General features: G+C 47.2%; 1 protein-coding gene across 6 annotated transcripts in view; it reads left to right on the top strand.

Moving 5' to 3' along the window:
• The window catches only part of KDM2A (lysine demethylase 2A), a 79,181-nt gene that overhangs the window by 37,313 nt on the left and 21,300 nt on the right, over positions 1-20,568 (top strand). For all 6 annotated transcript variants that reach the window (XM_075928563.1, XM_075928562.1, XM_075928561.1 and 3 more), the window contains exons 9-13: positions 98-191; positions 5,254-5,407; positions 7,992-8,107; positions 9,081-9,207; positions 17,183-17,583. In XM_075928563.1, coding sequence (XP_075784678.1) covers positions 98-191; positions 5,254-5,407; positions 7,992-8,107; positions 9,081-9,207; positions 17,183-17,583 — 892 coding nt within the window. The remainder of the gene's footprint in view (positions 1-97; positions 192-5,253; positions 5,408-7,991; positions 8,108-9,080; positions 9,208-17,182; positions 17,584-20,568) is intronic.

Here is a 20,568-nt window from a genome sequence, read left to right as displayed (position 1 = left end):
GCTGCAGCTGTTGGGGTTTCACAAGTGACAGCTTTAAAACCGAGGTATGTGCTGCTACTCTTTATCCTGCTTCTTTCTTTTTCCTTTCTCTGGCTAGGTACTGTCTGATGAGTGTTAAGGGCTGCTACACAGATTTCCACGTGGACTTTGGCGGCACCTCCGTATGGTACCACATCCACCGAGGGGGAAAGGTACGAGGGCAGCCCCTGTGAGGACTGCTAACAATGCTTTGTGGGTCTTGAAAAAGCAACCAAGGTAGAGCTAAACTTACACAGCTGTGAGTTTCAGGGGAAGTCTGACCTCCACACTGGGATGGTGTTCTATGGGATTCCATGATGGGAGTGACATTACGATTGGCCTTCTTAAACCAGTAATAGACTAATTGGAGAGCTTTCAAAAAACGCCACTGACTGAAGTTCTTAAATTGCAAACTAGTACCCTTAAAATAAAACGTATCAGAACAGCATACTGAGTCAGACCAAAGGGCCATCTAGCACAGCGGCCTGTCTTCCAGTAGACGCCAATGCCAGGTGCCCCAGAGGGAATGAACAGGGGGGAGTCATGTGATCCATCCCCGGTCACCCATTCCAGCCCTGACAAACAGAAGTTAGGGACACCATCCTTGCTGTCTTGGCTAGTAGTCGTTGATGAACATGAATTTATCTGGTTCTTTTTTGAACCCTGTTCAAGTCCTGGCCTTCATATTCTCTGGCAGATACAGTCCTACCATTGCAGGAGGAGTAATGGTAGTCTGAATTAGGGGCTTTAGTTCGAACTACCTAGCCCATGCCACTTGTAGCCGCGGGCAGGGAGTCCGAACTACCGGGCATTTAAAAATGGCGGCACCCAGGAACATGCAAATAAAGCCCGGAATATTTTAATCCCGGGCTTCATTTGCAAGTTTGAATGACTACATTAGCCACCCTAGTTCGAACTAGGGTGGCTAGTGTAGACATACCCTTAAAGACTTAGATTTATTTGGGTATAAGCTTTCATCAGTTAGATGCAATTGATGCTGATTTTTACCCATGAAAACTTATGCCCAAACAAATCTGTTAGTATTTGAGGTGCCACAGGATTTCTCACTGTTTGTTTGTTTTCAACCTGCTGCCTATTAATTTCATTTGGTGACCCTTTAGTTATTGTGTTACAGGGAGGAGTAAATAACTTTAACTTATTTACTTTCTCCACCTCAATCACAATTTTATAGAACTTCGTGATATCCTACCTTAGTAGTCCCTTTTCCAAGGTAAAAACTGCCAGTCTTATTTATCTCTGCTTATGGCAACCATTCCATAACCCTAATCATTTTTGTTGCCCTTTTCTGAACTTTTTCCAGTGCCAAGATACTTTTTTGAGAAGAGGCAACCACATCAGCACATAGTGTTCAAGATGCAGGCATACTATGGATTTATACAGAGGCAATGAGACATTTTCTGTCTTTATTATGTATCCCTTTCTTAATGATTCCCAATTTTCTGTTTGCTTTTTTAACTGCCGCTGCTCATTGAGTAGATGTTTTCAGAGAACTATTCACAGTGACTCCCAGATCTGAGTGGTAATGGCTACTTTAGACCCCATGATTTTTTTATGCAGAGTTGGGATAAAAGTTAAGTTTTTCAGGATCAGAGCTCAGGGTGAGTTTGAATATGAAACCCTTGAACTAGTATCCAACCCTGAGCTTCTCAACTTCAGTCATTTCTTAAAACTGAACCCAAACTCTGTTAGATTTCATCAAGACTTGGATATGGATGCAAACTTCTCTGGTTCATCTCTGATAATACCATTAAGTCTCAACTTTTTATAATACACTTCTGATGATTTACAGTTAACTTTGTCGGATGCCTTCAAAAGGCTAATGCCACTGCTTTCTACTGGTCTAGACTTCTGTGCAGTTCATATGTTCACTACTATAGCCTTTGTTGATGTTGTATTACAGTAGAACCTCAGTTACAAACATCTAAGCAATAGGGATGTTGAATATTGGTTAATTGAATAGTTGACTAACCTCATGAATTGTTACTGGTTACTCGACCGTTAGTCCCCAGAGGTGGGGCCAGCAGCCAGTGCGCTCCGACCCCACTCCCAAGAAGCCCCCTGCCACTCTGAGCTGCTGCCTCTGTATCAAAGGCAGAAGCGAAGGGTGTCAGGCAAGAGCTGACCCACAACGGGAGCCAGGTTAAAAAACAGCTCCCCTCATGGACCAGCTGCCTGTTGCCCCACACTGCTGCCACTGATAGAACAGCCCCTGTCCAGTTTGAGTTTTAAGCTCCCAGTCCCGGTGTGAGCTGGAACTGAGCCAGACTGCTTGCTCGCCTGGCTCCTAATATACTTTAAATGCAGAGCCACAGCGGGGGTAGGTCCCAGACCCAGCGCAACCCAGAACTGAGCCAAGCTGCTGGCCAGCCTCCTAAAAAAATTTACTGGCAGGGGGAAATGTGTAGTCTACAGCATTAACCTATAAGCTTTTGCTTATCCATTACTCTGCTAGGGAATGGAGGTTGTAACTGTGAACAGAACCTTACGGTGGTTCTTTCAAAAGTTTACAACTCTAGCATTGCCCTAATACTGTTTTGAAACTTTGCTATGCAGAAGAATGCTGCTTTTAGCCGTCTTAATTTCAATGAAACAACCACAATTTCATTATTTGTCAAAGCTATTTTAAACCTTCCTTTTATTTTTAGTAGTTTACATTTAACACAGGACTGTGCTGTATTTGCTCTTTGGGTTTTGGGGGGATTTCTTTCTCTGCTGCTGCCTGGTTACATACTTCTGGTTCCAAATGAGGTTGGTCAATTTATAACTCCAGTGTTCGTAACTCTGATTCTACTGTACTGTCTTTATTAACAAGAGTGTTACGAGTTGTTGTTGCACTTAAAGGTACAAGGCAACAAAATAAAAAATTATCCAAGCATAATATTGTAGGGATATTATAAATAAACTTAAGTGCATAAAATTTTACATGCATAAACTCTGTTGAAAAATCTGACTCCGGGCTCCACGCGGATGCTTCTGCTGGCCCTAGGCTGCACGTGGTGTCCCAGCTTTGAAATGTACAAGAATCCCCATGGGGGGCTCTTGTGCATTTCAAAGCAGAAGCGCCCGAATAGAGCCTGAGGTCAGCAAGGGACTTGGTGTTTCCATGCGGACTCAGCAGTGCTCCATGTGGCATTTCCACAGAATCCAGAGTCAGCTTAAACCTCCAGTGACTCAGATTCCAGAGCCTTAGTAGGCAATTTGTTCCAGAGTTTAACTGTATTGACAGGAAATATTTCCTAATGTCAAACCTAAGCTTCCCTTGCTGCCATCAAAACCAATTCTCAGAGATTAATAAAAAAAATGTTTTCGCCCTCTTGTAACAGTTTTATGTACTTGAAAAGTCTTGTCATATCCCCTCTCTCGTCTCTTTACCAGATGAGGCAGACACAGTTGGTTTTTTTTTTTTAATCTTTCCTCTGTTTTCTAAATCTCTAACAATTTTTGTTGCACTCCTTGGAATTTTCTCCAGTTTATCCATCCTTTCCTAAAATATGGTGCTCAGCACTGGACAAGCTATTCCAGTTGAAGCCTTACCAACACAGAATAGAATGAAAGAATTACTCCTCACATGTTGCTTACAACATTCCTTCAAGAATTATGATTGCTTTTTTCATTCTGGGATGCATGTTAGCTATCCTGTTTTAATAAAGTACCTTTTTCCCTAGTGTAAACAGCATTAAAAGATTGTAGACATGCTTAATTTCACTCTGAGTTTTAAACCAATGCAAAAACTTTCATTGACAATATTTCAGCTTAAGAGGGTCAGGTCAGGTCTAAGCTATAAAGTTTTGCGGATGTAGCTATGTCACTTAAGGGTGTGGGGGAGGAGAGAAATCCACCCCTAATTGACATGACATAATACCAAATAAAGCCCTCGAGTAGACGCAGTTATACTGACAAAGTTCTTTTGCCAGTATAGCTTACTTCATTCAGGGATTTTAGTATAGACTGTGGCCCAAAAAACTACCAAACAAAAACTTTTTTTTTCTTTGCTAGTATAAGCTCTCTTGCCTAGAAGTAGGGTAGGCCTCATTGTCAGCTGATTTTTGTAAAACATTAATTACGCACAACACTTAATGGAGTTTGACATGTACAAGAAGGGCGAGATCTTCTAACATTCAAGACAGCTGAGGCATCTGTCTGCCACTGAAAGATACACAACGCTTATCTTTGCCTTTGAAAGTCCTCCCAAAGTGTTCAGTTGTAACATGCAACTTGCTCTTTATTATAGGTGCACAAAAATATGAGCCATTGTGGCCCACATTTCTTTTTAAAAAATCAGTTTCTGGAATCCTAAAACTTCAGAAACAATTTTTTGATCAGTTTCAGTTTGAAAAATAACAATCACAAATGTTGAAAACAAAAGGATCTATTCGGTTATAAGGAAGATGAAAATCATGCATATTTAGGAGCTCTGGTTCTAGCTTTAAATATTGTTGTATAACCCCTTCCATCTGCTTACTATAATATATTTTTTTAAATGTTATCAACACTGCAGAGCCAATGCTGCATTTGTAGCAGAATGGTGAACGCCACTCTATCTCATGCATTAGTATAATCTATACCACCGTAGTATATAATTACCTTACAAAAACAGTAAGTCGTGCCATAAACTGCAAGACTTGAGTCTGTGCTCTCTTCTCTTGTGCCTGTTCCCCCATGTGACTGACACAGAACTCTTTAATTTGTCTGGGCTACTCTAGCTACTTCGGAGGCTTATGTTTGAAGCATCTCTCCAATGGGGTGGTCCTTCAGTTTGGTCCTGAAGGTTGTGAGATTTGTTGCTGTCTTCTGAGAGGGAATGGATGACTACAATTTGCTTACTGTAGTGCTGCACAGAGGCTAGTAAGAGTGTAATCTGTAGGTATTTTCTATAGGAGAGTGGCACTTCAGAAAACATTGCTATACATCCTCCATGTGTTTTGAAGGATGTAGAATTTCCAGTCACATAAGTTCTCCTGGAATGTGATGAATGTCTACGTACCCTGGATGCTTGCAGTGTTCAGCACATAAGTTATGACATGAAGTCTCTTGTTAGTTGTTGACCATCTCTAACGGAATATCTGTTGATGGTTCTGTTAGTATCCTCTGTGCATGGCTTCTCTTGTGGGTGGAAAGAAATGGCTGATTGGTGCTTGAACAAAATAATGGATATGGCATGAATAGGGTTTTGTCTACAGCTCTTGAAGGAACTCTACCCAATGAACTTTGCAGATCTTCTGGCTGATCCCGCCGACGCCCCAGAACCTGGAGCTCTACGAGAATTGGCTGCTGTCAGGGAAACAAGGGGACATCTTTCTAGGAGACAAAGTGTCAGACTGTCAACGAATTGAGCTGAAGCAGGGCTACACGTTTGTCATCCCCTCAGGTATTAGGGACTGTGGGAGGATGCTGGAACTGGGCATTTATCCTTGTCATTGTGAGGAGTATAATCTGCACCAGGGGTTAGGAAGTTTGAGGCAATGGGAAGGACGAATCTCTACGGGATACACTCATCACATTTCAGCCATTGGGAACAGGGCGATTTCTCCCTGAACTTCCTGCATAGCAAGCTTCTTGGAGACGATTAAATGATATACCTCTGTAGCATCTTTCATACAAACTCCCATAATGGATCATAAAGTTAAATGGTACTAAATCTAAGTAACAAAGCAGAAGTCAGTAATTAAGAGGCAGAGGAGAAAGATGTGTTCTCCTGAATATTTGAGATGAGCTGGGCAGAGAAACTCTTTCAGATGGTAGGGTCTGAAGAGAAGGTCCTTAGTGGGAGCTATTGGAGGTGCAAAATAGGAAATAGTCCTGTTAAGAGGAAGGACGGAAGGCTGGGGGAGAGGAGGCATGGTTTTAACTAAACTTCGTGGAAATTCCTAAAATAAGGACAGTTTTGACCTGTATCCTATAATGTAAGAACGGGAAGGAGAGGGCACATATTTAGGAAATGAATAACATGACTGCATTGCTTTCTATGTGAGAAGATAGCAGCAGCATCTGGTAGATACTGGAATCAGGAGGGCTGGAAGCATCGAGATGGGAGTTGCAGGAGTGAAGACCAGAGGGTCTTGAAAGCTTGAGGGCTAACTGTGTAGTAGGGACAAGGGTGCAGTGGTGTGGAAAGAGGCTCATAGAACAAGTGTGTGGCAGAAAGGGGTTCATAGTCAAGGATGACTCCAGGGTTAGGAACTGAACATTTGGGAGCTTTAAGCAGATGAGAAGTGGGTTATCACGCCGGTTCATCTGTCCAAGAGAAGCCCTTCTTCCATCTTTGAGACATTCACCTACAGGGAGCAGAGACAAAGCTTCAGATGGACTTTGCCAGGGCAGGCAGAGGGTAAACAGAAAGGTATCCAGCTGAGTATGATCCAAGTAGTTAGAGAAGGTGAAGATGAGAAAAGATAAAGCAGAAAGACGTATTGATTCTTGTGGAAATCTGTAGCTCTGAACCCTTATCTTCAAAAATATTAATGATTTGAGTCTGGGATGTTTTGATCAGTCAACTGGGCTGTGGTGGCAAACTGAATGGTTTGCTGCAAGTCATAGCTTGTTTGAGAGCGTTCTCCAAACTGGTCCAAGGCTGTGGTACCAGGATCTGCAGGATCCAGGGGTCACTCGTTTTCCCAAATCCCAGGCATGCTTTTGCCTGCCTTCGCTAATAAAAGCACATAAATAACCCTATGCAGCTTCCTGCGGGGGCAAGAATTGGCGAATAGTGTTCTCAGGATTTTTCAACTGTGCTCGTAATGCCTAGCATTTCAATCATCTCAGAGGTGTCTTGTTGGAAAGGCAATCTGTCAAGGGCAAAGAACACTGGGACCACTTTGGTAAAGGTAAAGATTATAAATGAGGTAGTGAGAGGGGTTTTTGAGAGAACAGAGCTGAGGGGCAGATATAGGGGTGTTAGGGCCAAACACTGCAGAGGTAACTTTCCTATGAACCTGGATGAGAGGAAGGTAGCAGGAAAGGAAGAAGATGGTATCAGTGGTGTTGGAGGTAGATATTTCCCTATACCAGGGATGCCTTCCGGCTGGTTGTGGGAAGGCTTTAGTGAGGAGAGGGAGCTGTCCGAGTGAAGAGTGCTAATGGTATGAAAGATTGAGAATTGTATGCTCCTTTGGAAAGGATGGGAGGGAGGGTCAGGAATCAGACCATTGTTTAGAAGGCATTGCCCCCGAGCACATTTGAGCATTCTAGATGTTCTGCTGTAGCAAGCAGTGCCAGCCCCATCTCTGCATTTTCTCAAGTCACTGACCTATTTGACTTGAGGTCTATCATTGGCCTGCATGCAAAACAGACAACTGCAAACTTTCATTGGTGCCAGTTGGTTAAAGTCAGTTATCAAAGCCAAGATCACATCCTACCAGAGACTCTGAGGCTAGTGTGATCAGACACACGTTAATGTCTAGGTCAGGGGTCCTCAAACTTTGTAATATCGCAACTCCCCTCTAAGTTGCTCATGACCCCCTGGGGGGTCGGGACCCACAGTTTGAGAAACGCGGGACTAGGTAGACACAAGTGTGCTAGGTGCCATGATACAGGCAGGCCTTGCCCCCAAGGAGTTTAGCCTGACTAGCAGGCGAGGAAGAAGTAGAAAAGGGAGAGAAGGTGCTGCTGGAGGTAAAGGAATGAGTGGCAAATGAGAACCTTAGATACACATGAGTGGGGGTGGCTGTGGGATTAGAATCCCCAGGCGCATGTGATTAACACCCTTCCAGTGTCTGGGATAAGCCAACTGGATTCAGAGCTGGAGAGGTATTTTGAATTAATATGGAGTGTAAAGATGCTTCATCCATGTATTTGTTAGAAATAGCTAGCCCTATGGTGTCGAACCAGTTCTGAAGCAGTACCCACTGTAGTAGCAAACTAGCCATACTCAACCAGCCCAAATAGCCACATGTGGCTAGCATGTTAGACACCACAGAGCTAGCCTATGAACTCTCCATTTCTTACTCTGATAGGCTGGATCCATGCAGTGTACACTCCCATGGACACTTTGGTTTTTGGAGGCAACTTCCTGCACAGTTTCAACATCCCCATGCAACTGCGCATCTACAGCATTGAAGACCGCACCCGGGTAAGAATCCTCAGGAGGGCCTGAAAGCAACTTCTGAATCGGGGACTCACTCCCCGCACATGGGAAGAAATACAGCCCACCAGGCTTCCAGAAGGACCGGACTCCAGTTTGCTGGGTCTAAGAAAATGGAAGGACTGGCTGGTTTGGGGTTGAGTGTGGATGGATGGGATAAGGGGAGTATTAAATTCTAGGGCTCTGGTTCCAATCCAGCTCCAGGCTGGGGAGAGCCACTGGGTACAGTGAATCCGAGTGAGAATTTCGAAGCCCTTCTTTGTAGGAAAAGGAAGGTTACTGGTCACTGAAGTCGTTCAAATATGGTGCTTCTGCATTTTCATTTCCCTTCCTCTGCTGCTTTGGAGTCTGATGCTAAGTTTTGACAAGGCAGCAGGGATTACTGAGGCTAAAAGCCTCTTGTGACCTTGAGTGAGAGTGATTGGATCAGCAGGCTGATGCCTCTCCACCAGTTAACTGCTGTGAAGTGGATTCAGAACTTGCCTGGGGTAACTCCTGGCATGGAGTTGCTAAAGCAGTAGACAGACTCTTCTTGGCAATAGCCTCACCTTCTCTCAAGTATCCTTCAGAGCACGTAACTTGCATTAGGTTTTAGCTTGGGTTGAGTCTAAGCACAGTACTCCCAGCTAATGGCTTGTGTAGAGTGCTGACCTTGCAACTGTCTCTGCAATAATGGAGGAGGGTTTGTTGCATGGCATATGCAGCACAGATCCATAACCCCAAACAAGGATGAAATGTAAATGGTCTGGGAGTGAGCTACGTCTGACCTGCCAATGGGCAGCTGCCTGCCGTGAGACAAAATGTCAGGGGGCTGGAACCACTCCCCATACATGCAGTGCCCACCTCCCAGAACAAGCCTCTTGTGAGAGCAAAATAGCTGTGCTTAGAGTGCTGTCAGTGTGCCTTTCTGTTGTAATATCCCTTTACTTAGCTCTGTCTTGCCTCTATCACCCCTCGGCAGGTCCCAAATAAGTTTCGCTACCCCTTCTACTACGAGATGTGTTGGTACGTGCTGGAACGCTATGTTTACTGCATCACCAGCCACTCACACCTGACCAAGGACTTCCAGAAAGAATCACTCAACATGGGTAAGAGCACTTTCTTGCCCCCTGGCTTTTCTTTATCATGCTGAAGGAGTTTTCTCCAATTTCCTCATTGGCAATGCAGCAGGGTGTTGAGATGGGGATTCAGGAGGTTCACTTCCTATCTTTAGCCTTGTTTAAGGGAATCCTGTTCAGTGCAAGGAGTGAAGGCAAACAGAATGGAGGCATGGTTTTATCCATGAGTCAGAAACATCTGTCTGGCCTGGAGCTTTCCCTTACCTTGGGGTGGGTAACCATTTTTGGATTGGAGGCGACTGACTCTCAGAAAAATCAGTTGGGGACCCACAAGTCAGAAGGAGAAAGACAAAACCCTTGCTGACGTGGCCCCCCAATTGAAAAGCAGAAAAGGCACTTGCTCATGCAACTTGGAGCTCCATGCTCAGGATGGATGAAGTCTTTTTTTGTGGGCCATGGGCTAGTAGATTTTGTGGGCCCCTCTCTAGGCTAGTGGGAGTGATGGGTGTGGATCCAGCAGGCCCCTGTGCTAGGGGAGGGAGAATGGCAGGACACAGCCACTTCCTGCCCCCCACCGGGCAGAGCCGGCCATTCAGGGGCTTTAGCGCTGGCTCCCCTCTGCTTCCCCCTGTTGTGAGAGAGGGGGAAGCCCAGAGTCTCACAGGCCAAATTAAAGGAAGCTGGAGGCTGGATCCATCCCCAGGGGCCATAGGTTTCACATCCCTGCCTTATCGCCAAGAAGTCCTAGGTCAACCATCTGCTCGGAAGGGCTGAGAATCTGGCCCAAATGGTCAGCATGCATGTATGCAGTGAAGTGGTATGCAGCCTCTAGTGAATGGGGAGGGAGCGATGCAGTCCCTGGTGCTGTGCTCATGGACAGATTGCAGCTGACTACGGGCCTAGACCCTCATGGGGTGCTGTCGTAAGTTGCTTTTGTCTTTGGTTTTTACATTGAGAGTTGCAAGGGGCATCTTGCAGTGTAGCTAGAGCCAGGAATCCAGTAAAGGGTGAGATGAGACCCTGCTCTCAAGAGATCTAAAAATCATTTCCAGAGTACTTCTCCTTTGTAGCATTTCCAGGGCCTGAACTTCTACCCAGTGTCAAAGTTCTGTGACTCCTCTCCCCCTACCCTCATGCAGATTTGAGTATTTTTCTTTAGAGATCAGTTTTGAGCAGCCTGCTGCTCTCAAACTCCTGCTATTCTGTAGTTTGGCTCGATGTCCACAGCACTGAAGTGTGGTGAAATAATAGAGAGATGTTAATGGGGCAGCTGTAGGAACAGCAGCATCCATAACCCTTCTCCTATCTTAGCCTTAGTGGACAGTAATGTTGCCTCTAATTTTTTTCATCCATGTGCGGAATACATTTTTATATCTGCACCAAGGCACGTGCAAATGTGCATCACCAATAGAAACATACGCTGCTGGCTAAGGGTGTTCTGCTAAACAGCTGGCCAAGCATTTGAATCTCTCCTGGGTGGCCATCCAAGCGCTTTGCTTACAGGGAACATTGGTGGGGAGAGGTGCTTTGCATTTGGCACTCATTGGAAATCAGGCTACTCTTCTGCCCCTCCTTCTAGTGGCCACTCTAGATCGGCCCTGTTCCGTGTCTTGCTCTATCCAGTCACTTGTCATTATTCAAGTGCTTGCTCATATCTGTTCCAAGTTAGGTGTGTGCGCACTGTATGTACGACTGCTGGAAAAGTTGGGGTTTTTTTTTTTTTGCACTAGTAGCTACCTGCTGGGTTGGCTGTGGAGCCCCCTGGAGTGGCACCATTGTGATACCCTATATATGATCCTGCCGATCCAACCACCTCTCAGTTCCTTCTTACCACCAGTGATGGCCGTTGAAACTGTGGCTAGTGCTTCCAGCTCTTTATTTACACACACAAAAAAGTTTGATTAGTAGTTGTAGAGTTAGTTAGCAGCAGGAGGGGAAGGGGTGTCCCCCTTCCCACCCATGTTCCTTTTGGGGCCTGAGGCATGCCAAAGTCCCAGGGCTTCAGACCCCGCATAAGTCTATGCCAGCAAACAACCCCCATGATTCATGTCTCCAGTATCTGGAGTGAGCCCACCAGGCTGACCAGTGTGAGATCTGCAAGGCCTTCAAACCATGCACCAGAAAGAAGCGTGACTTTCATCTGAAGCAGCTACTTATGGAATCCACTCTTTGACCTCAGACACAGGAACCAGCACAGAGTGCGCCCGTTTGGTACCAGGGCAGATGACGAAGAAGGACCTGTCTTGACACCAGTGCTCCCCAACGGCTTCTGCCCAGCACTGTTCTTGCTCCCCAGCATGGTATTCTAAGACAGCCAAGTCCTCGGCATCAGTGCAACCGGCACCACCTGCTTCCTCTGCACCTTCCATGTCGACGGGCCCTGACGTTCTTTGGGCCCGAGGTGCTGAACTGCCAAATTCCTCCTGCACACCAAGCCCAATCCTCTTGGACTCTGAGGGGCGAACCATTGGTGATGGGTCCATTCTCTATGCCGGACACCATTGAGGGCCTCATTGAGATTATGCAGTGCCCCCTCAGGATAAGGTCTCCACTCCCCTCCCTCCTGCAGTCTTCATGGGGGAAGCCGGCCATGATGGGCCCAACCAGTTCCGGCTCTGGTGTCTTCCCTGCTTGGAGTCCCAGCATGGTCTGACTCGGAGCATCAGTCGCACTTGTAGCACTGCTCTTGCAGCCAGTCCCCCTCTGAGCCACTCGCAGGCATCCGTAGCAAGCTGACTTTGGTCGTTTTCGGGGTCATCGCAGCGCTCCAACCGTCCTCATGTTCGGCACTGAGGGATCTCGCAGTCCTGCCGCCACTCAAGTTCTACCTCAACTGGATCATCAGCGCTCTCCTCAGTCTCAGCACCGTTCTTCAGAGTAGACCTTCATCTCGGCACCATTCCACAGCGCATGCAACTGCTCTTTGACACCGGCCTTTGACACGCTATCTTTGGTGCCAGTCCTGCTCTCCACGCTGGTCTCCATCTCAGTCTGGCACAGTCCACTGTCCAGTCGCAACCAGCACCAGTGATTGTACTGCCATTGGCTGTCTCCACACCGCCCAGCACGGTCTATCCAGACAGGCTTGGCTCCACTGTGGGCTTTTCATTCAGGCTCACCCTCCTGGAGGAAAGCTTCTGTGGCTTTGAACTGCTCTACACCCACAGAACCCCACCACCAAAGGACACGGGAGCACTGTAGTGGTTGCCTCAGTAGCAGTTTTGGATTCCCTTGGGTGTCCCACCAATTCCTCGGCACATTGCCCACCGCCTCCGGTCCCTTCCCAGTCCAAGATACCCACCGCAACAGCCATCTGCCCCCCTGCATTAGGCTGGTCAGGCACCCCTCCTCACCTACAAGACTGGTCAGAGGACACACAAGATGCCAGGTCTTCCCCTCTCCCCCACCCCATTTTCCCCCGGTGGCTTCCTTGAGTTCCTCCCCCAATCAGGCAGTGACAGGTTCTTCCATCACGGGTCCCTCACCTGTGGACTATAGGGCCCTGCAGTATCTCTGCAAGTTAGCCCTCAGCTTCAGTCTCCAGGTGGAGGATGTGATGGATTAGGATGATCCTATGATCAATATCCTGGTTCCCAATCAATAAGACTATACTGGCGTCAGCCAGAACTGCCTGGAAAGCCTCCGTCTCCACTCCCCCGATGGCCAAAGGGGTAGAAAGAAAATACTTTCCCCCGTCAAGGGATTTGAATACCTCTTCACCCACCCACTGCCATGCTCCCAAGTTGTGGAGGTAGTGAATGAGCATCAGGATCATCAGGCCTTGGCACCCAAATCTAAGGACACTAAGCACCTTGACTTGTTTGGCTGCAAGATCTACTCCACGGGGGGTTTAATACGCCAGACAGCAAAACAGTTAGCTGTCCTGAGTCGATATACTTACAGCTCGTGGGCTTCTCTCCTTAAATGTAAGGATTCGTTGCCCCAGGGATTGATGGATGAGCGCGGTGCTCTTGCTCAGGTGGTAAATCTGTATTCCAAACTTGCCTCCAACCTCCCCTGAATGCTGGGGATGTGGCAGCACATGGCTTTGCCTCTAGGGATGTTAAAATGTGTGTTGTTTTGGTAAATGTGTAACTACTGAAATTTTCAGTGGTTACACACTTACACACGAGGGGCAGCTGGTTCTGTGTGCACCAGTATGCAGCTTAAAAGCCATCTTCCCACACACATCAGCTCCCCCTCCCCCATGCAGCTCTCTCTGATAGAGAGGCAGCAGTGAGGGGGAAGGAGGAGGCTGTGTGTATTGTGAGGGTTAACCCATCAGCCCAGGCTCATCAGTTAACAGTATATACGCTCACATCCCTACTTGCCTTTGGTAACACTATATGGCAGGTCACCTGGCTGCATCTGTTTTGACTTCTTCCCAAGGTCCCAGCAAATGATCCAGGACTCTCCCTTTGATAGAGTTGGCCTTTTTTCAGTGTATTCAAACTCCTGCAGACTGCAGGAAGACTGTTGAAGTCCTTGGGCATGCAGATCCCCGCTGTGCAACACAAGCCCTTCAAGCCTCAGTCCCTGCAGAAGTCTTTCCTCTCCTGTGCTACACTGCCATCGGTGCCTCTCACCACAAACTGTCCAGGCCCCAGACTGGTAACAGCCAAAGCCAGATAAAGTCCTCCTTGGGGTCTAAACATCCTTTTTGAAGATGTGCCCGATGCCTCCAGATCCTTCCCTGTCCTTCCAAAACTCTGTATCCCATTATCACCATGCTTGGGCTTCCATCGCTTTGGACCTCTGGGTCCTTCGGACAGTGAAAACAGGCTACTCGATCCTGTTCCACTCCCTTCCAGCCTCCCATCCCTCCTCCCCACTGCCTCTCACAAGAAACGTCTTCAGGAGGTTTGTTCACTCCTAGAACTGAGCACGTTGAGGCGGTTCCTTCAGGATTACAGAGGTAGGGGCTTCTACTCGCACTATTTCCTTATCCCAAAGGTGAAGGGGGTGCCTCTGCCCAAGCCTCAACTTCCAGGGGCTCAACAAACTCATGATCAGCCATCAGTTTCAAATGGACACCCTGGGCTCCATCGTTCCTTCCTTGAATCCAGGGGATTGGAACACTGCCCTCACTGCTTGCGATCAAACCTTCCCCCACAGTCTCTCCAGTTCCTGGTGGGCCAGTCGCACTTACCGCTCAAGACTCTCCCCTTTTAGCTTTCTGTGGTGCCCAGAGTGTTTACCAGATGTATGACAGTGGTGCTGCCTTCCCCAGATATTGTGGGGTCCAGGTTTTCCCTTACCTTGATGACTAGCTTCTGAGGGGCCAGTCTTATCAATAGGTTGAGGCACGTGTCACCTTTGCCAAGGCCACTCTCAACAGGTTGGGCCTGCTACGTAGCCCTGGAAAGTCGAGTTTCGTTCCCATGCAAAGAATCTAATTGATGAGGCTATGCACAATGCCACCAGGGCCGGGCATTCTTATCAGACCATCAATTCCTGGTGTCAACCAAGCTCCTGAAGTGTGTCTGACTTTTTGGTCACCACGGCCCATACATGCCTCGAGCGCCTAGGTCACATGGTGGCATGTATGTAGTTCCATTCACCCGGATCCACCTATAGCTGCTCCAGTCTTGGCTGGCATCCATATACTGTCCGGGACAGGACAGCAAGGACGCTATTCAGGGTGCCCCGTCACGTCGCTCATGCCCTACATTGGTGGCTAGACCCTTGATCAGTGCTGGCTAGTGTTCCCTTTCACAGCCCCTCCATGTCTCTGATCACAGATGCAGCTGCTTTGGCGTGGGGGGGGGCTCACCTTGGGGATCTTGCCATTCAAGCAATGTGGTCAGCGGAGGAGCTGTCGCCCTCCACATCGGTGTTACGTGAGCTTCAAGCAGCCCGCTTCATGTGTCTTGCCTTGCTTCCTCATTTTCAGGGACACTGTGTGGTGGTCAGGATGGTCATGTATTATATCAACAAAATGGTGGCTTGGTTAGCAGTCGTCCCCCCGTCCTCCTCTTTGTACCAATGCCCTTCATCTGTGAGACTTGTGTATAATCCACTCTAGTCACTTGGAGATGTAGTGCCTCCCAAAGGTCCAAAATCAGCTGGCGGATTGCCTCCGCTGCCGTTCTCACTCACTCAGTGGTTGGTCCAACCTGATGTCCTCCACACAGTTTTCTGGAAGCGAGGGTTTCCCCAGATAGATGACCTCACAATGCCTGCAGTTCTGCTTGTTCTGGGGCCTCAGTTCAGGGTCTCTAGCAGAAGCATTCCTGATTCTATGGCAGAGCGGCTTTACCCCCATTTTTGCTGGTCCTCAAGATCCGCAGAGACGGAGCGAAATCATCCTATTTTCTGCAGCCTTGGATCGTCAGCACTGGTACCCCACCCTTCTGAACTGTTGGAACCACCATCCAGTCCCACTGCGCCTGGACCTCATCACACAGTACCACGATTGCCTGTGCCACCCAGACCTGCACGCTCTCCATCTCATGGCAAGGTGGCTCTGTGGCTGGTACGCTCTGAGCTGGTCCTTCTCATGTGTAGAAAACTTCCTCTGCTCACATCTAGCTAAGTGGCAGCGATTCTCCTGTTGGCCTCTCCGGCGTAACCTAGTGTCCTTGTCCACCTCTATCTCCCAGTTACTGGAGTTCTAGGTATCTCTGAAACACCAGGGCCTGGCTACTTCCACACCGGAAGTACACCTGGCAGCTATCTCAGCTTTCCACCCGGGATACGCTGGCCACTCTGTTTTCATGAGCCCCCTGGTCAGACACTTCCTTAAAGTGTATGGATAGGCTCCACCCACCCATCTGGTGCCTAGTCCCTGCTCAAGATCTCAACCTGGTCCTCTTGGTGTTCATGGGTTCCCCCCCCCTCCTCTCCCAACCCCTTAGCAACATGTTTACTTTACCTTTCATGGAAGGTGGCTTTTCTGGTCACCATCACCTCTACCAGATGGGTGTTGGAACTCTGTGCCCTCATGTCGGAACCTCCATACACTGTCTTCCATAAAGAAAAGGTCCAGCTTTGCCCACAGCTTTCATCCCGAAGGTGGTCTCTGCCTTCTACACAGGTCAGGACATTTTAGGGTAGGAAATGGGAAGGAAATCTCACCAGAGTTCATGGGATCAGAAACTGCACGCTCAGTGTCAGGCAGGCTCTCGCCTTCTCTGTTGACAGAAATAAGCCCTTTCGTAAATCCTTGCAACTGTTCATGGCAGACCGAATGATGGGACTGCCAGTCTCATCACAATGCATCACCTCCTGGATTATGGTGTGTATCCGCATGTGCTATGACCTCGCTAAGGTTTCCCCACCACCTTTCATGGCACATTCTATGTAGGCGCAGGCCTCCTTGATGGCTTTTCTGGCCCATGATCCTCTTCAGGAAAGCTGTAGAGCTGCAACGTGGTCCTCAGTTCATACCTGTGTGTCACTACACCATCATTCAACAGCCCAGATGTGATGTGGCTTTTGATGCTACAGTACTTGAGTCAGCTACACGTTGACTCCAACCCTTCCTCCTGGGTAAGGCTTGTGAATCACCTAACTGGGAATAGATATGAACAAGCACTCGAAGAAAAAATTGTTGCTCGCTTTTGTAACTGTTCTTCGAAATGTGTTGCTCATATCTATTCCATAGCCACCTTCCTTTCCAATGTCGGAGTAACAAGAAGGAACTGAGGGGTGGTTGGGTTAGCAAGGTCATATATAGTGCACCGCACCGGTGCCACTGCAGGGGCTCCACTGCAGACCTACAGATGGCACCTAGGGTAAAAACTTTCCAGCAGTTGTGCATGTGCACACCTAACTTGGTATAGATATGAGCAACACATCTCAAAGAACAGCAGTTACAAAGGTGAGCAGCTGTTTTTTCCTTGCTTTTCATGCCATTCTCTCTGGTGGTTGAGGAAGATTGCTTCCTGTCTCCTTGAGATGATTAGCCTGAAAACACTCAATCTCCTGTAAGTGGTCTGCTTGGCAGGCCTGCAATTTTGCTCCTCTCACCTGCTCTCTACTCTTTCCCTCCACCTCCTGGCAGATATGGAGTTGAGCTGCTCAGAGCCAGGGAATGAGGATGAAGAGGACGATGCAGCAGGGAGGGAGCCTAGACGCCCAGTCACCAGACGCTCAATCCTCACAAGCCCTGTGGCCAATGGTGCCAACCTAGATTATGATGAACTAAGCAGAGGCTGCAGGACCCTGCCAGGCCTCAAGAGAACCCTGTCCATGGACTCCTCTGACTCCAGCCGAGGATCGCACAACGGTCAGGCCTGGGACCCCAATGGCAGCAGTCCTTGCAAGTACAGGAAGGTGCATCTAACCCAGTTTGAACTGGAAGGACTACGCTGCCTAGTGGACAAGTTGGAGTCGCTGCCTCTGCACAAGAAATGCGTCCCTACAGGTATAGAGGATGAGGACGCCCTCATTGCTGATGTTAAGGTATGTAGGAGCTCTTCCGCTGAGTCCCATATCCCACTGCCTGCCAGTGTCCATACACAAAGGCCAGGAGGGCCCTGGCTTGCTGGGGATAGGCCAAGAGAGGCTCAGGGAGGGAATTACCCCTGCAGCTTATGCCTGCCTTATCTTATACCTGAAACCATGAAGTCTTACCATGTGATCTAAGCTGGCCCATAGTTATAAATGGTTGTAAAACTACCTTCTATCACTGAGTCCACTCGGTCTTGGTGACATTCTGTGAGAGGTGCCCCCAAAGTGTGCTGTAAGCTCCAAGGGGTCACTTAGTATGTTTAGCACTATCTTCTAAATTGGTGCCTCCTATTTCCAATGGAGACTGATGGTCTTTACTCATATTTCAGAGATAAAATATAGTTATTCAACCTACCAAATACTTAGAGGAGCTTTGGGCCCAAAGGGGAAAACAGAACTCAACTTAATTTGGATTTTTTTAGGGTTGTAGAGATGCTAGTGTAACAGTTTCTACCAAGGCATTTTTTCTGGTGCCATCATAGACGTGAGCTTCTGAAAAATCATCTTAGGGCCCATTTGGTCCATCTTCAGGTGCCACTACAAGAATGTCCACAGTACAAGCCTTAATCCTCCAGTAGTCAGCACAATCTCTTCCTTTTCTTGTTGCCCATTACATATTGATTGGGTTGTATTTTCGTTTAGTTGTTTGCTCAGCATATATAATATCTGGCAGGTTTTTCTAGGTGGATTATAAGTGTGTTTCTCCTTTTCACCCTATTTCCCACCATGCTTTGCAAGAGGCAGGCCTACAAAGATGGCTACCATGAAAGTCAGGTCTCTAACCTTTGCATTACTGAAGGAAGAAGGGAATTCCAGCCAACCCTATTCCTAAAAAGCCTTGAACCTTAAAATCAGGATTAACAAAATGGGTTTCTATCCCACCCTTCCTCACTGATTCCTTGTTGTATCATCTGTCCTTTTGAAGCTGACAAACTTAGCCATAACACTCTACAGGTAGTACTGCCAGCCTTCTAAGTGCCCCTTGCCCATGCTTCTGTCATCCGCTCAAGTAGACCAGATCCCCATCCCATTCCTTCTGTACAAAATGCAGAAAAACCTTCCTTCCAGTTTGGGGAGGTGAGCACTTAACGGCTGGTGTCTTTGCTGGGGCTGAGTTAAGGCTGTGGTTTATGACAGTTACACTAGTGGAGAGGTCTGTCTGCGTAGGTGAACTGTGCTGTTGGATGGTTTCACTTTTTTGTTCTCTCTTTCTTTTGTGGCTTTGTCGTGTATGTTACATGTGTCTTTGTAAGATACACAATGTAGTCTTGTATAACCTAAGAATTGTGATACACTTTGCTATCAGCACTCTTGATCCAAGCAAAGGATATTGTTGAGTATCTTTACTATCTGGTTTGGGGAACTGCCTTAGAAGACCTCCCAGACTGACTTTCAGAAAGTGCCTGGTATGCTCTGTAATTCACAAGACAGGACAGCAAATTGGTACAATCAGTGATTGCTCCAGAAGGGGTATAGGAACTTCTTGGATATTTACCTAGGATTGGTAATCCACAAAACAACCTAGTTGATCGTGCCTTGAGGGTGAACAGACAGGACAGCAGGTGGAAAGGAGTGCAGACTGGCCAGAGCGTGCATTAGGGCTTCTGATCCAGTTGGGCATTTTTATAGAGATTCTACCTCATGTGAAAGAACCTGTTAGAAGTTAGCAAACCAACCGTCTATATTTTCAAGACATTTTCTCCACAGCCATGAGGGCTAGACATTTCTTCGAATGAAAGCTTAGGCTCTGGAGCATATACTTGTCATCAAAAATGTTAGTCACACCTCATGGTGGAGCAAGAAACAGCTTGAATGAGTATTATCAAATCAAAATAACTGACTAATAAATTTTAAAGCTAGCTTTCCTTTGAGGTACTAACATCCATGAGAGAGTCCTCTTGTAATCTCAAATGAGTATTATTACTTAAAGGGACTGTTTTTAACAAATGTTGATTAAATCTCTTGATCAGTTCAGTAACCGAAAATCCTCAATGTTGAGTCTTCTCTATCAGATTATATGCTGAGGACATAGGCAAGATCTGCTCCATTCCTTATGGAAACAGTGGTGTTGTGCGGGATGTGGAAAAACTGAACCAAGCCTTAACTTTGGAGCTGCTGTTTGATGTCTCTCTAGTTCAGTATGTGGCATAAAGGAGGAATCCAACTTAGATATTGTATCTAGTTTGCAAATATCTCTGCAGATTTTTCCTTCTCTCTAGTACCGGTACTATGGGCCTTGTCTGTTTGGTTATTTCAATAACTCCCATAGTCAGCATGGTTTGTATTTCTTCCTGCAGAACTGCAGTCATCTCTTCAGAAATAGTGATGCCATTGCTGTGTCTGAGTGGAGTCCTTCAGTGGTGATATATTGTACCTATATTGTTCCCTGTGAGGTGTGACTCAAATATGATTCTTCCTGTTGTAACCCTAGCCTCTTCTCCTCTCTCCACCCTTTCCCCATTGTGCCACTCCCAGAGTATTAAGATATGTTCCCAGGGCCAGGTAGGCAGGCAGAGCTTCAGAGTCTCAATGCGTGGATGAGACAATGGTGTAGGGAAGAGGGGTTTAGATTTATTGGGAACTGGGGACACTTTTGGGAGAGGGGGAGCCTATACAGGAAGGATGGGCTCCATCTAAACCAGGGTGGAACCAGACTGCTGGCACTAAACATTAAAAAGGCTGTAGAGCAGTTTTTAAACTAAGAGATGGGGGGGAAAGCCGATTGGTGCGGAGAAGCACACAAATCGGATGGAGACTTCTCTTACAAGAGAATCCATTGATAGATTCTCTAAGCTGTAGTCAGAAAGAGAGGAGGGGAGAGGACAAACCATGGGCCAGAGCAGACAAACAACTGCATATAAGGAATCCAATGCATCAGGGAAGGGCAGACAAAGAAGCAGTGGCAAATTTTTAAAGTGCTTCTACACAAATGCTAGG

Source organism: Pelodiscus sinensis, chromosome 4 (assembly GCF_049634645.1).
Source record: "Pelodiscus sinensis isolate JC-2024 chromosome 4, ASM4963464v1, whole genome shotgun sequence".
NCBI lineage: Eukaryota > Metazoa > Chordata > Testudines > Trionychidae > Pelodiscus > Pelodiscus sinensis.
Note: the sequence above shows the minus strand (reverse complement) of the source record. Positions and strands in the feature narration are given on the sequence as shown.